The sequence below is a fragment of the Kogia breviceps genome, chromosome 4 (genome assembly GCF_026419965.1).
Source record: "Kogia breviceps isolate mKogBre1 chromosome 4, mKogBre1 haplotype 1, whole genome shotgun sequence".
Taxonomy (NCBI): Eukaryota; Metazoa; Chordata; class Mammalia; order Artiodactyla; family Physeteridae; genus Kogia; species Kogia breviceps.
The window spans coordinates 27,346,666-27,361,903 of record NC_081313.1 but is presented as its reverse complement, the minus strand read 5'-3'; the positions used below and the strand labels follow the sequence as shown (position 1 = coordinate 27,361,903).

General features: G+C 42.1%; 1 protein-coding gene across 3 annotated transcripts in view; it reads left to right on the top strand.

Moving 5' to 3' along the window:
- ADAMTS12 (ADAM metallopeptidase with thrombospondin type 1 motif 12) overlaps positions 1 to 15,238 on the top strand; it is a 424,853-nt gene that overhangs the window by 329,562 nt on the left and 80,053 nt on the right. For all 3 annotated transcript variants that reach the window (XR_010840098.1, XM_059060818.2, XM_067030856.1), the window contains one exon: positions 6,772 to 7,890. Coding sequence is in view for 2 of the 3 variants with exons in the window: in XM_059060818.2 (XP_058916801.1) it covers positions 6,772 to 7,890 (1,119 nt within the window). In the remaining variant the exon portion in view is untranslated. Of the gene's footprint in view, positions 1 to 6,771; positions 7,891 to 15,238 lie in introns of those variants that run through there.

Sequence of the window (15,238 nt, the reverse complement as noted above, 5' to 3'; positions counted from 1 at the left end):
CATGTGAGCCCTTCACATAGTGCCCAGCAAATAGTAAGCATTCACTAAATAGAAACTTTATTATCAGGCAAGAAGACAAGGGTCTGTTTTCCACGCTACTCTAATTTTGCAAGTCTTGTCCAGTCAGTGGCACCCAAGTCCCCTGACAGAATTGATCAGTGGCCCCTGCATTTTCATCTAACTCCCTCCCTGAGCTCAGGGCCATTTTAGGCGGGGAGCGCTGTAAGCACAGGGCTTAGAGCCTGCAAGTTTTTCGTGGGCCTACAAAAATGTTTGAGACCTGATGGGGGGTGGGGGAAACTCATGTATTGTTCCAGTAAAGCAAAGGACACTGCAAAATTAGAAAGCAATATTAAATTACATATTAAAAGCAAAGAATTATCCAACATTTCGTATGTATATTAAGCACCTTTATAGGTACTAGCACATTACCTCACAATGGCCTGATTAGCCCCATTTTACTGGTGAAGGAACTGAGGCATTAGAGATAGTTAGAAACTTGTCCAAGGTCGCACAGCCTCCAAGTGATGAGGCTAGGGTTTGAAGGCAGGCAGCAGCGCTTTTACTCTGCACGCTTTGGCATAAAGCATCTCAGAAGTCTGCAAAATGTAACAATTTGACAGCTCTCAGTATTCATAAAAAATGTGTTATGTTTGGAAACAATTTATAGATCGGCTTTTCTCACTTTGCTGGAATTCCAGACTATGCGTAATGATTGCTGAGAAATGAGAGCCACTCATAAATTAAATGAGTTGGCCTCACCAAATATTTATTTTCAAAAGCAAAAGAATAAAAAGCCTTTCAAATTGTTTTTACAGAAGAAGATTATATTTCACTTGAAACTAGAGATGCTTTTTAATATATTTGGTGGGCTGTAGGGTGGAACCTCCGAAAGCAGACCTGCCCAGGGTCTGCAAAGATCTTTAATCCACCCTTTTTGTGCCTGACCAAAGCATACAATCAAACAAATGAACAAAGCAATTAATTTGTCCAGCTACTAAGAATGTATTAAGTGCAAAGCTGTTCACTCGGGTGTTGGCTTGCACAAGTGACCAGATAGATTAAATGTTTCACAAACAAGCTCTCCTGGCTCTTCAAACAGAAGGCACTGCAGCAAGTGCCAATGGCTTATCTATAGCTAAATGAAAAGCAAAACAAACAGGCAAACAAAATTCATGTGAAGGCCATAGGAGTTCCTGCAAACTGAAGGGAGACAGAGCATGGAAGGTGAGGAGACATCGCTGAGTCACTTACCCTCAGTATTTCCTAGTTTCATTCAAGGTCCAGGACACTCTTGTGAGGCTGGACACCTGATGCTTTAGCCTCGACTGCCTGCTCTTTTGGCATGGGACCTCTGCAAGTGCCAACATTTCAGTCCTTCCCAGATGTCAGCAGCCCATGCTTTGCCAGGTTTCCTGGAAAACACATGTGAGCACCCTTGTCTGAAACAGCTACTCACAGAAAACCAGTCTAGAGCCATGCTGATTCTCTGCATCATGTCTGATTTGTTTTTAATTATCTAGAGTACTGTATTTGTTTGCTAGGGCTGCCATAACAAAGTACTACTATCTTAAACAGTAGAAATGTATTGTCTCACCAGTTTTGTAATGTTGACTGAAAATAATGCACAACCTAAAAGTCGAGAGTTATGTTTTATTTGGGGGACAAAACTGAGGCATTAAGCCTGGGACATGGCCTCTCAGGTAGCTCTGAGGGACTGCTCCCAAGAGGTAAGGGACGAGCCAGGATATATAGTGTTTGTTTGTTTGTTTTAATTTTTATTGGAGTATAGTTGATTTATGATGTTGTACAAAGCAGAAATAGGGTCACAGATGTAGAAAACAAACTTATGGTTACCAAGGGGGAAAGGGGGAGGGATAAATTGGGAGACTGGGATTGACATATATAGGGTTTTTTGTGACAAAGACCAGGTAGTTGGAACATCTAAAGATTACCGTTAATTAAAGAAAACCAGATACCTCAAGTGAAGGAATTTAGCACTTTTCTATGTGTGGGAAGATGCAAGCGTCTAGGCTCATTGAAAGCATGCCTTTGATGTGCACCTTAGCTATCTCTGGCCAGGATCCTATTCTTCCCCATCCTGAGTCCCCTCAGGGCTCACCATCGGCCGGCTGTAGTGGCTTGATGGCTGCAACATCCTTTGTTTACTGATATGGTGGGCAACATTTTTCATTCGCAGCAACCAGAAGTCCAAGATCAAGGTGTGGGAAGAATTTGCTCCTTCTGAGGGCTGTGAGGGAGAATCTGTTCCATGCTTTTTTCCTAACCCCCCATGCTTTGCTCACAATCTTTGGTGTTTCTTGGCTTGTAGATGCATCACCTTCATCTCTGCTTTCATCTTCACGTGGCATTGTCTCTATATGTGTGTCTCTGTATCCAAATTTACCCTTTCCATGAGGACAGTGGTCAGTTTGGATTAGGGCCCAACCTAGTGACCTCATTTTAACTTGATCGCCTCTGTAAAGACCCCATCTCCAAATAAGACCACATTTTGACGTACGAGTGAAGAGGGTGAGCAAGAGTTAGAACCCTAGTATATCTTGTTTGGAGGGGACACAATTCAGCCAATAACAGGTACCTAAGGGTTTTAGCTTACTTTCAAAATGGTTTTAGTATGAGGTCCCATCATTCACTTATAAATTCCTGAGACCATGCATTCAATGTTTTTAGGCCCAAAGCATTAGCTGTTTCCCTGCTCATCCCTTTAGCCCAAGCTCTCTGAGAAACCTCAACTGTGGTTTTGAATAAACTCTCTCTTAGCACTACAGCTCTGAGCCAACTGGGGGTCCCCCCCCCGCCACTTCACAGTGCACCTCGGATGGGTGGAGTTGACTAATTTAGCAGCAGACCTCTTTCTCAGCGGGCTCCCCCCAGAGACCTTAATCTAAGATTGATGGCAAATGAGGGCAAGATAACTCCCAGGGAGGACATTAACAGATTGACAAGCTATTCGCCTGGTACCGGGTTCAAAATTATAAGGTAAGGGGGTAAGATAATCATAGCGGGAATCGGTTTTGAGAATCCTGAAACTACCAGTTGAGATGAGTTCTAAGTGTGGCTTTGCGTCCTGCATTTATCTCATCTGAAGGGTTTGACAGCTTCTAAGGAGATAAACACAGTTGGAAGATGTACTGGAAGAAGCATGGGCTGAAGGCACAACAATACTGCTTGTTCTGCTGTGACTATGAGAAAAGGCAGCTAAGTTTTTAGGCCCAATATACTTGGTAGGTAGTTAACACTGACTCTCTCACTGGGCACAATATGCCCCAATGTGAAGAAATGGCATCCATCGATTATTTGAAAGAGTCCGTGTCTCTTGAGTAAGGAAAGCAGATAGGGATGAATGGTAGGTGGAAAACATATAAACTCTCCCAGACGCAGGTATCCATTCGTGAAGTTTTGAATTGCCATTTGGGAATGGGGCAATAGTTACAGATCATCTGCTTTTTCAAGAGAAGCTAAAAACCTGGAGTTTTACAATGATATCTGCTCATTTTAAAATGTTGGCCGCTAATTTGGTGTTTGTATTTTGTTTGTTTGCTTGTTTGTTTTGAGGTTGAGCAGACCAAAGGGTACATGCCAATGGGCCACATGTAGCCCTTAAGCTGCCACTTTGCATTTCTGTTCTAGAATAATCTTCTGTTTTGAAGGATCAAGAACTAATGTATTTTAATTAAGCAAACACCTAGATGGTGATTATTTACTCCTGCTTTATTCTTTTAGGCTGAACAAGTTCACAGTGAATAAGATTATTTAATACTTGTAATTTGTAAATTAAAAATAAAAAACTTTCCATCTATTAGTCCTAGGAAACCTGAATCTAAAAGAAAATCCAGCAATACACCCATGGGATATATGGACCTTTCGAGGTGTCTTCTAGGCTTGTGCAACAACTGCTTTACTCAGACACCTGCTCACTTCACAGCATGCCCTAAGACAGGTCCATGTGTCGCTCTGTACTTCACAAGGATAGTAGAAATTGGGGACCCCCATGCCCTTTGTTATTATTATTACTATTGTTATTATCAGCATCAATATTATAACAGTGATAATAATGGCTTCCAATTCCCAATTTCTTCTATATATTATGTACTATGTTAAGGTTGTTTTCTCATATAATATTCACAGCAGCCTTGAAAGGTGAGTATTACTTTCAATTTCTAGATGAGGAAGCTCTGAGGCTTAGTCCCTGCATCATGCATGGAGTTAATAATGGCATCTTGAGGGCTTTAAGCTATTTCTTACAGGTTTTATAGCTCTTTGACTTCATAGTTCAACGTGGGGTGGAGGGCACACACCCATATATTTTTGGATTTTTAGAAATGCTTGTAAAGTTGTACAGTAAAGTCTGTGGGTATTAGGGGCATTGCAAATCAAAATAAACAAAGAAAAAAGGGAATGAAAAGAAAGAAAAGAAAAATCAAAGAGCTTCCTACTATGAGCTTTGTCTGCTCTGACATTTCTTGGAAAGAAAACCCAAAGCAGAGTACACCTGCTTTTTTGAAAATAGTTGGCGTTAGTGCTGGCAGGGTCCTCATTTATGAATCACCTCTTGATCAGAGCCTACCTGAGGTTGCCATTGTGGAAATATGTTCAGACATACACGGAGGATTATTTGGTTAGACTGATACATTTTTACAAAGTGGCGATTTGAAAACCCTAGGAGATGGAATCAGAAGATAACAAGTGGAGAAATGACTCAGAATGACTAAAATGGATGGAGCATAAAGTGTCTCCATACACAAGAAGAGCAGAAATATTGCACTAAACCAGGAAAATAAATACCCCCAGCCTGCCTGTCCCAGGCTCCAAAGTGAAGTGAGTCATGGAAAGTGCTGGAAGAAACCATTTCCTCACCTCTGGGCTCTGAGAGCTTTAGCTGGTAGTCCCCACTTGGTTGGAAATAAGTGTGCATCTCTTGGTCCATGAAGCACTGTTCCCACCAAAGATTAATATTATTATACCAGAGCTTGGAAGTTCAGACTTAGAGCTGGGCATTTGAGTGTTTGTTGACATCTTAAACTCACAGCTTTATTGGTTGACCCCGAACCTGCAGTTGACCATTCCCTGAGCTGCACAGTCTTTTGTGCTCACGTGTCTCTCCTGCTTTTCAAAGATGCTGATTTCAACAGAGCTATCATACCTCAGTGAGTGATTATGCTGGATTGGAGCAAAATAAAGGGGGAAGTTATTTTCCAATACAGAGGAAATTGAAGACAGGACTTGAGAAGGCAAGAAATTCAAGCTGAAAAATGCATAAGTTCACAGGGAGAAGAATTTTCCCATTCCTGATTATTTTCCAAGTAGAACAGTCATGTAATAAATATGTAGTAAGTGATCATTGTATCCCAAGAACTATCCTGGAATTCAGTTATGGATAAGAAACAGTTTCTGCCTTTGGGTAAGTTCTCAGAAATCAAAAGTTTGGTTAAGTCAGTAAGTAAATTCAGTAGACAAACTGCTTTCCACTGTGCTGTGCTAGGTTTTTTTTGGTCGGTGGGGAGGGGCATGGAATTAATCTAATTCTTACTCTGCCACTGACTTACAGCCTTTCAAGCAGGTTCCTGGGTGTCAGCTTCCTCTCTTGTAAGAGATGGAATGATAATTCCAGCCTTGTAAATCTCACAGCCCTATAAATCTCACAGGGCTCATATTCACAGGGTATCACACAGAATAATGGCTGTGAAGCCCTTTGAAATCCAGGAAACATTATGTAGTCCCCATCTTTAAGAAACCTACTTTAGGGTCAGAGATGTAAGACAGACGAATGCGAAACAGTCAGCATAGACTCCTGGACAGTCCATGTTCAAGAACCAATATTTAGTGGTTAACTTAAAACGTCATTGGAAAGGAAGGCTAAAAATGGAGCAGTTTGGTAAAAATACGGATTTTTTTCAAAATATCAAGAAATTTAGTGTTATGTAGCAACTATGTGTGGTTTGCAGCTGCTAAGACTGATGACATCGTCTTTACCATGAATCCTGAGAAATGACTGTCCTGTTAGGTTTCCCCCAAAGGCAGTCTAGCTGCCTGTGTCCTACAGAGCCTGGAGGGACCACTAGGGAGGGGGACCTGCCACGGCGTCCGTGTGTATATCAGCGCCATGCTACAGGACTCCCCTAACTCTTTGGAAATGGTATCTCCCCACCTTTGGTTAACTACCCATCTTTAAATTTCATAAAAGGTCCTGGGTCTGTATACATATATGAGTATGGTTATTGTCTAGTTTTTAATCTGAGTCCATCTGACACAGGCAAGAAAATGGAGCTTAGGATGCCTGAGTGAGGCTATGTGGCTCTATGGATATAAAAGGGAAGGCTCATATCATTAAATTAATAGATTCCAAAAAATACATAAACAGTTTACATTAATTTAATAGCATCAAACCCTAGGGAAGATAATATTACTATCTCTTTTTAAAAATTAGGTGATCTGTTTAAATCATTGCACTCTTTGTGGATCTACTATCCAACAGTCATAGCCCAGGGAGACTTCAGTTTTACTATTTCATGGTTTGCACCTTCAGTTTGTGAAGGGTAAATGGTTAGTCCTGAGCCTTAGGTGGTCTCCCAGAGATACATATTTCCATGGGAAACTGAAATTGCACAGAAACCTTATACAAAGACAGAGAACGATTTTAGCTGCACAGTTCAGTTTCAACTGGGCCTGTCCTGATTTGCCATAAACCTTAGCATGAGAACCAACACATCTTTCCACCAAACTAGACTAACAGCCCTCTCTCTTTTCCAGTGTTCTGTTTCCTGTGGTGGCGGAGTGCGGATTCGCAGTGTCACGTGTGCCAAGAACCACAATGAGCCCTGCGACGTGACAAGGAAACCCAATAGCCGAGCTCTGTGTGGCCTCCAGCAGTGCCCATCTAGCCGGAGAATTCTAAAACCCAACAGAGGCACAATGTCCAATGGGAAAAAGCTACCAACAACTGACCCCTTCAAGCCCATCCCTCCAACTACACCTAGTCCTAGGGTGCTGACTACACCCACAGTGCCTGGGCCTATGAACACAAGTGCTCTGACGATCAACAGCCCTGGTCCTACCACAGCCTCCAAAGAAGGAGACCTGGATGGGGAACAGTGGCAGAATAGTTCAACCCAAACTGAACTGGACTCTCATGATGTCATTTCCACTGGAAGTACTTCCCAGCCCACGCTCACTTCCTGGTCTTTGAGTACCCAGCCAAATGAAGAGAATGTTTCCAATCCAGACACTGGTCCTATCTCAGAGGGAGGCCTTGTAGTCACAACAATGAGTGGTTCTGATTTGTCAACCTCCAGCAATCCTGTGACATGGCAGTTGACTCCATTTTATAATCCCTTGACCAAAGAGCCAGAAATGGAGATTCACAGTGGCTCAGGGGAAGACCGGGAACAACCTGAGAACAAAGATGGGAACAACTCTGTGACATGGACCCAGATCCGAGTACCTGGAAGTGCTGCTCCCGCAGAAAGAAGTACAGAAGTGCCACTTGGACCTCCACCAACACCCGATCTTACAGGGGCATCCCTATGGCCACCCTTCAGCACAGTGTCGGAAGGACTGGTGCCCAGCCAAAGGCCCACCACTCTCAAAAATGGTGCACCCAGAGCTGAGGGGATGGTCACTGAAAAGCCAGCTAACACTCCACCCCCTCTGGGGGGAGACCACCAGCCAGCATACTCAGAAAAGCCAGTAAACCATCCCCCGCGAGAACTTCCAAGCAACATGAATCTAACACAGAGCTCCGGACCAGTCCTGACCGAGGAAGACGCAACGGGTCTGATCGCTGAAGGGTTCTTGCTGAATGCCTCGGATTACAAGCAGCTCTCAACGGGCCACAGCCCTGTGTACTGGACTGTTGGAAACTGGAGCAAGGTAGGAGTTCTGTTTCTTACCCAGGCCTGATTCGATATGGAAATTAGCTAGGGGTGTTGCATTCCTGTGCAAATTTCAAAATAAAACATAGTCTAATGTACAAAGAAGTGAAGCAATCAGGTCCATGCCCTCACCTCCTTCTTCACCTCCCTAACTCCAAAAATGAAAGAAAAAAAAAAATCCAGGGAAGCAGAATAAATGTAGTGAGATATAGTGAAAAGAACCTAGAACTAAATCAGGAGACCTGAGTCAGCCAGCTGTGTGACAGTGGAGAATTCAGTCTGTCTCTCTGAGCCTGCTTTTGATCTACAGAACAGTGGAACTAGTGTAGATCACCGCTCCTCTCCAGTGTCCCTTCCAGCTATAAACTGTAATGATGCTGTGAAGAGGCACCACTGGAAGGACCTGTGTTCATATTTCATTCAGAAAGCCAGTGTTGAGACTCTGGTTTAAACCTGTCAAGCAATCACAATTGGAATGGAAATCTAAGACAAATTTCTTTAAAAGAATTCTATAGCTCACTGTATCAAGCATTTCTTTTCTTTTTGGACTCAGTGTTTGCCTGCGTTAAAAAAAATTCTTTTTGGCTTGTTAAAAGGATTAGAAGATAGAGGAAGAAGAAAATAAACATGATGATGAAGTGTTGGTCCCTGTTTTCAGGTTTGAGACATTTGGCTAGATATTTGTTTCTTCATTTCTGGAACTAATTACATCCTTTGAAGCATCAAAATCATTTCTCACCCACTTGAATTTCAAATGCACAGTATGTGAACTTGTTAAAAATAACTTGACAATGCAAAAGAGGACTTTGTGGCAAAATAATCACATGTCGATGTCAATCAGCATTTTTGATGACAATGCACGACTCATCTCTCTAGATAAAAAGAAGTGTTAACAGCTAATATAAAATAACAATATATTTCATTTATGAAGCATGTTAATTTCCAAATCACTTCCATATGTAGTCTACTATCTTCTCTTTTTGACAGTCCTGGGGAGTAAGTAGGATCTTGTTTATACCAATTTATGTAGAGAAAAACTAAGATTTTTAACAGTTAAGTAACTGTCTATGGACATGTCTGTTGGATGATGAATCTTCTAAATCTTTCTGCTCTTATCTGCTGTCTCTCTAGTGAATTTCAGTACGAATCGACAATTTAGCTATATAAAATTCTTTTGTATGAATTAATCAGCATCATTGGTCCTGAAATTGACTATACTGGAAAAAAAAAAATAGGTATATTCAAACTTCCAAAATTTTTTGTTTGCATTTGAACTATGTTTCACATTGATTTACTTTAAGTTCTAAAGTGAAATCACATTCATTTCATTTTCTGTCAATGGAGGGGCATCTTATTATCCCCATTTGGAAGTAAAGAATCCAGGTTCAGGAGGAGAAAAGATTTTCATGCTTAAGAGTAACCCAGTTTGTTGAAAGAAAGGAGAGGAGTGGGTCTCATGATCCATGACATTTTTGTCAGGTTTCTTTCCATTAGGAAAGTCCTAATGGCCTCTTAACGATGAGGAGGATGTTGACAATGAACATCTATAAAGTGTGTGCCATGCTTTATAGCATGATTTTATGCTAATGCACATGCACTCATGTGAATGCGTGAATCCTCACCACAGCCCAAGGAGACTGGTAATATCGCCCCCCCATTGTAGAGATAAGGAAACTGGAGCTGAAAGGTGAAGTAGCTAGCCAGAATCACACACACTCATGAGTGACCCGGCAGGGATTTGAACCCAAGCAGACAGACTTCATAGCCTATGATCCATTGCTTTGCAAATCAGAAAACCTCACCATTCTCTCTACCTTCTGCTATTTTTGTTTCTTCTTTGGTCATATGACATAAAAACAATGCCAGTTATGTGGTGACCCTGGGTAGACAGATGAGAAAATCACATAGTTCACAAGAAGGTACTTAAAATAACATTGAGGGCTCCATGGTTACTTTTGAGTTCACAGGGGCAAATGGTGCCTATAATGTCACTGCTGTGGGTTCAGCCTAGATATTTTGAAATACAAATGTTCTGTCTAGGTTTTATGAATGATATCCTTTTAAGTAGTACCACCCAAAGGTATCTTTCTTTCCAAAAGCATGGGGCATCCCTTAAGGACAGATAAATAGGCTTATTGTTCTGCATCCAAGAAAGCAGTCTGGACAGTGTGTCCATACTCAAAGACAAAGAGAACAAGTTATGGAAACTGTGACTACTAGTTAATTTGTAGGATTTTGTTAATTAGCCAGTGGAGATGAAGTCTGAAAGTATCTACCATTAAAGACACTCTGGGCCTATAGAAGAATACAAGCTAGGTCAAACGGAGTGTGCAAGTGTAGATGATAAAAAGGCATATATATGGGATCAGTATCAGAATAAAGTACGAATGACATGTGTACAGTATGCGTATGTAATTAGAAATCACACACACACACAGAGGCTAGGCTGTTGTTAACAAATAGAGCCAAACAAGTTATGGTTCGCCAGAAATTGATTTCTCACTCAGCATAATAATACAAGGTGACTCCATGTCTGCGATGGTGGTAGTAGAAAATGATGCTGGTGATCCAGTCTGACAATGGCTCTGCCATCCTCCCGTCTTCCAATTTGCCCTGGGGTCACCATCCTAGTCACAGAAAGGGAAAAGAGCACAGAGGCACTCCCATGGGAGGTTTTATGGGCCAAGACTAGAAGGAGCACTTATCAATTCTGCTCACATTCCATTGTCTAGAACTCAGGCATATGACCAAAGCAAACAGGAAGGTGGACGGAAAATGTAATCTAATCGTATACCCAGGAAGAAGAGGAAAAAGGGTTGTCGTGAGTATCTAGCAGTCTCTGCCACTGAATGACACAGCCCACTGTGTGTTTTAGGTACCTCATTCCGGAAGCAGTGAGGATGAAGGATTTGAGCTGTTGGGAGGATACTGCAGTAGTCCAGATGAGGAATGAGAAATAGGACAAGAATGCTTGGATGAAGAAGGGAAGATAAATTCAGGAGTCACTGAGAACTTAAAATCAGCAGGACTTTGTGGGGAATTGAATGTGGGGTATGAAGAGGAGAGAGGAGAGGAGGAGTCTGTCATGACTATTCTGTTGGAATCTTGGGCATCCATTAGGTGATGCTCCTGTAAACTGAGGTATAGTACAATGTATAGGAAGAGTAAGTTTCAAAAGAGACAAAGAAAGGAAGGATGATGAGTTCAGTTACAGATCAAGTTTAGTTGATAGGACCTGTGGGATATCCAAAGGATAACCAGCAGATGTTTGTGTGTATGGGTCTGAGGTGCTTTTGAGAGGTGAAAACTGGAGATAAAATTTGGTAGCCATGATCAATAGGTAGAAGTTAGAACCTTGGAAGTGAATGAGGTCACCCAAGCACAGCCTGTAGGCCACAGAGAGGAGTGGTCCAGGGTTGGGGCTCTGGAAAACACCACCATTTTAAGGAGCCGGCTGACAAAGAGATTCCATGTGAAAGACTGGTAAGGAACAGTCTAATATAGAAGGCTTAAATCAAGAAATGTGGTGCCACAGACATCTAGGAACATGAAGACTGACAGTGGGCCTAATGGATCTTACAGTTAGAAGGTCACTGGTGACTTTGGGGAGAACATTTATGGTATTGAGATGGAAGGAGATACCAAAGGGCAGCCCAAAGGAGGGACCCTTTTGGAGGCTATCACAGTTCTCAGATGGGACAGTCCCCACATTAGGACTGTTAATAAAGATGGACAGCTCTTCTCCATCCACAAATTCATACAAAAGTTTCATTAAAAAGTAGCTTTAGGATGACCCAGAAATTAGGTTCCTTTCCCATACTCTTATGTAAATGTGTTTTAATGCTTTTGTCCTGAGGACATGTAATACATAATAATTAATTGATAAATGTTAATTGATCTAATGAGAAGTTACTATATCCAAATAAACTAAACCTAAATGAAAGTACCTATCAACTCTGATGACTGTTTGAGCCCAGAGGTTAACTGATGCATTTTGATTTTAGTAGATCAAGATACAAAAATGAATTCTGTCTCATGTCATATCTTTGACTTTGACAAATAAAGTCTCTTACTGAATACATCATAGCTCACCAAAAATTTGGCAACCGTGGTGGAGCCATTGAGAGCTATTAATTCTAGGCAGTTTGGCTGGAAAGGGGGAATTGGCCCAGATTGCAAAGGTTTGTAAAGCTACAAGGATATTACAAGGACAGAGTTCCACATCTGGCAGGAGTCCCCTTCATGACAGGGCTTGGTGCCTGCTCCCTTTATGCATGTTTTGAGACAAAATGTTTAATACACAGAATTGTCTGAGAGGGTCAGGACTCAGAATGAAAATTTTGGGTTTTGAGTGTCCCACTCTCCCCTGATTTTTTAATTCTACCCATATCTGAAGTTGTTTCTTTAGGATTGTCCCTCCCTATAATGGCATCACTGGCCACTCAATCGGCACACCTTAGGAAACCCAGGATCACCACTGGTATCAGTCTTCCCTTGTCCTACTAGAAAAACCCTAACAGTGTTTCAAGTCTGTGCCATCTCATCATTTCTGTCATCTCCTCTTCATTTCCTGTCAGTTTAGGCTCTCAGGAGTTTCCAATCTAACCGTGGGAGGCATCTGGAAAAGAGTAGCGATGTTTTGTTTGTTACAATGATGGGGGATGTGGGCTGCTACCAGGACTCAGTGTCTGAGAGCCAAAGACAATGAGGGCCCTGTGACATTGAGGGAAAATACCAATAGTGCCCCAATAGTTGAGAATGGAGAACCCTTGGTTACTACTCTTGTTAGTACTCCTGCCTTTGCCCTTAACTGGTCTGGGCACTTCCAATCTCTCCCCTCCCCAATGCTTTCCATACATCGTCACGAGAGATGTAAGAGTGCCATATTACTCTTCTGAACGGAATTTTCTAATCATTCCAAACCCCTGATCACAAATCATTAATGTCTCTCCATTACATATCAGATAAAATTCACTCTAATATCTAACAGCCTTCAGGTCCTCGAATAATTCCGCTTTCAACACACTGCCTCCTATGACTTCATCCATCGTAAAGCTTCCCCAAATCTAAACTGCTCAGTTGCCACTAGACCTCCTGCTCGTCCCAGTTCAATGCCTTTGTTTATGCTGTCTCCTCTGCCTGGAATTTCCTTCTCTTTCTCCTTTGTCCTTTTACGTTCTACCTGTTCGTCAGTATCAAGCTTTGAGCTGCTTCTTCCAGAAAGCGTTTCCTGCTCTTTAAGATTGGAAGTATTGTAATTTCTAAAGTTCCTTAGCATTCGATCTGAAATTTCTCTCTGTGTGTCCTCCCTTTCTGTCCTGTGTTGAAGGGGTGTTCATGTCCCCCAGCATACACAGCATGTTCCTCTAACAACCTGTGATTTTGAAAATTACTAAAGAATTGATATAAAAACCGAGTTAACACTGTAAATAGGCATAAATGTAGAAAGCAGATGTTCTGGGTTTGAGTATTGGCGCCATCATTTACTAACTGTACGTTCTCGCTGCACCCATTTCCTCATCTTTAAAATGAGGATGATGACGATGCCTGATTCATAAGATTGTTATGAGATGAAAGGAATAACGACGTGTAGGAGAGTGTCAGGCACATAGGAAGTACTCAGTAAGCATTGGCTTTGATATCCGTTTATAAGACAGAAATTGTAGGTGCTTCACGGTATGCATGGGTGTGGATCTCATTTTGACAGCTCACCTCTCATCAAATTGCCTCATCATTCAGTCGGATCCCTTGGGCCAGTCAGTGAAATGTATGCTGTGCAGTCTTGTAAATGGAAGTGACAGTAAAATTTTCCTCAGCCTTTCACAGCAGTTTTCGCAGGATTCTGATGTAGCGCTGCACATCAGTTCCAGTTCTCAACACCCCCAAACCTGCTCCTTGACCTGGTAAATCGGTTGTCACAGGGTCACTAGCTGTAACGAGGGAGAAAGTTCCCAGAGCAAGCAAGGCGTCCCTTCTGCCTCCTTAGGGTCCTCCTCTCTTCTCTGCACTCCTAATTTGAAACTAACTTAAGAGAATCAGTGGAATCCCCTTTTACTTACTGCATTCCACGGACATCCTCCTGTCAGCTTCACCTGTGGACTCATTTGCTGTCTAAATAGAAATTGTCAAAAAGAAACAAATGTCTACTCACAACATCTGAATCTAACAGGACTAGATTCAGAGCTCCAGAGACATGTGTTTATTGACCACATAAATATGGTACAAAGAACTGCAGACATCACTTGTGATGTACCAGGGTCATCGGTAGCCTGGGAATTTGGTCTCACTAGCCCCTGTCCTGGGTTTGGGGCAAACGTCCTGTTTTTCTCCATGTCGTAATGTGAAATTAACATTGTACTGTCTGTGTGACCTTAAGCATGACTGCTAAGCTCTCTGGGCCCCGGAAATCTGGAAAGTGGGACTCATAATGCTGACCTTGCAGGTATGCTGTGTTTCATAGGTAACATTGGTAGAGCGCTCACTTTGTGTGTGAATTACCTCTGTTGTTCTCACAGCAACTTAATAAATGAGGTCTCAGTGTTATCACCAGTTTCACATGCTAGGGAAGTTAGGAAACGGCAAAAGATTGCACAATTAGTCAAGTGCAGATCCTCAGTCTCAGAGGTTAGAGAAAATATATTTATTTATGCATTTATTAATTTATTAATTATTATTTTTATTTATTTATTTTTATTAATTTATTAATTATGCATTATTTATAATGCATTTATCTGCATTAGGCCCCTTTTCCCAAAGAAAGGCTCTGATCTTTGGCGAGAGAAAGTAGTGCGACTCCCTGAGAAAATCACCACGCATTTCTTTGATGCCTGTTGTGTACTTGTATCAGTCGTCCATTGCCACAATAACGCTATATAACAACCAACCACAAAATCTCAGTAAACATTCATTTTTGTCCATGGGTTTCTGGGTCAGCTAGGAGAATCTGCTGACCCGGGCTGAGCTTAGCTGACCTCAGCTTGGCTTGTCATGCATTTGCCGAAGGGTCACCTGAAGGCTGCCTGGTCTGAGATGGGCTCGGCTGGGTCACCCAGCTGGGTTTCACATGATGTCTCATCCTCCAGCAGGCTAGCCCGGTTTTATTCTCATGGCAGAGACAAGGGTCCAAGAGAGAACCGAAACAAGCAAGGCCTCTTGAGAAGTGGCACAACAGCATCCACTGCAATTGCTTGGCAAAAGAAAGTTGCAAGAACAGTCCTGATTCAGCAGCTGGGGAAATACACTGCACCATATGATGAGAGGAGCTGTGAAGTCCATTGAAAAGAGCATGGGTGTGAACAATGGGGCCACTAGTGCAATCAATCTATGCACTTCAGCTGTTATTATCT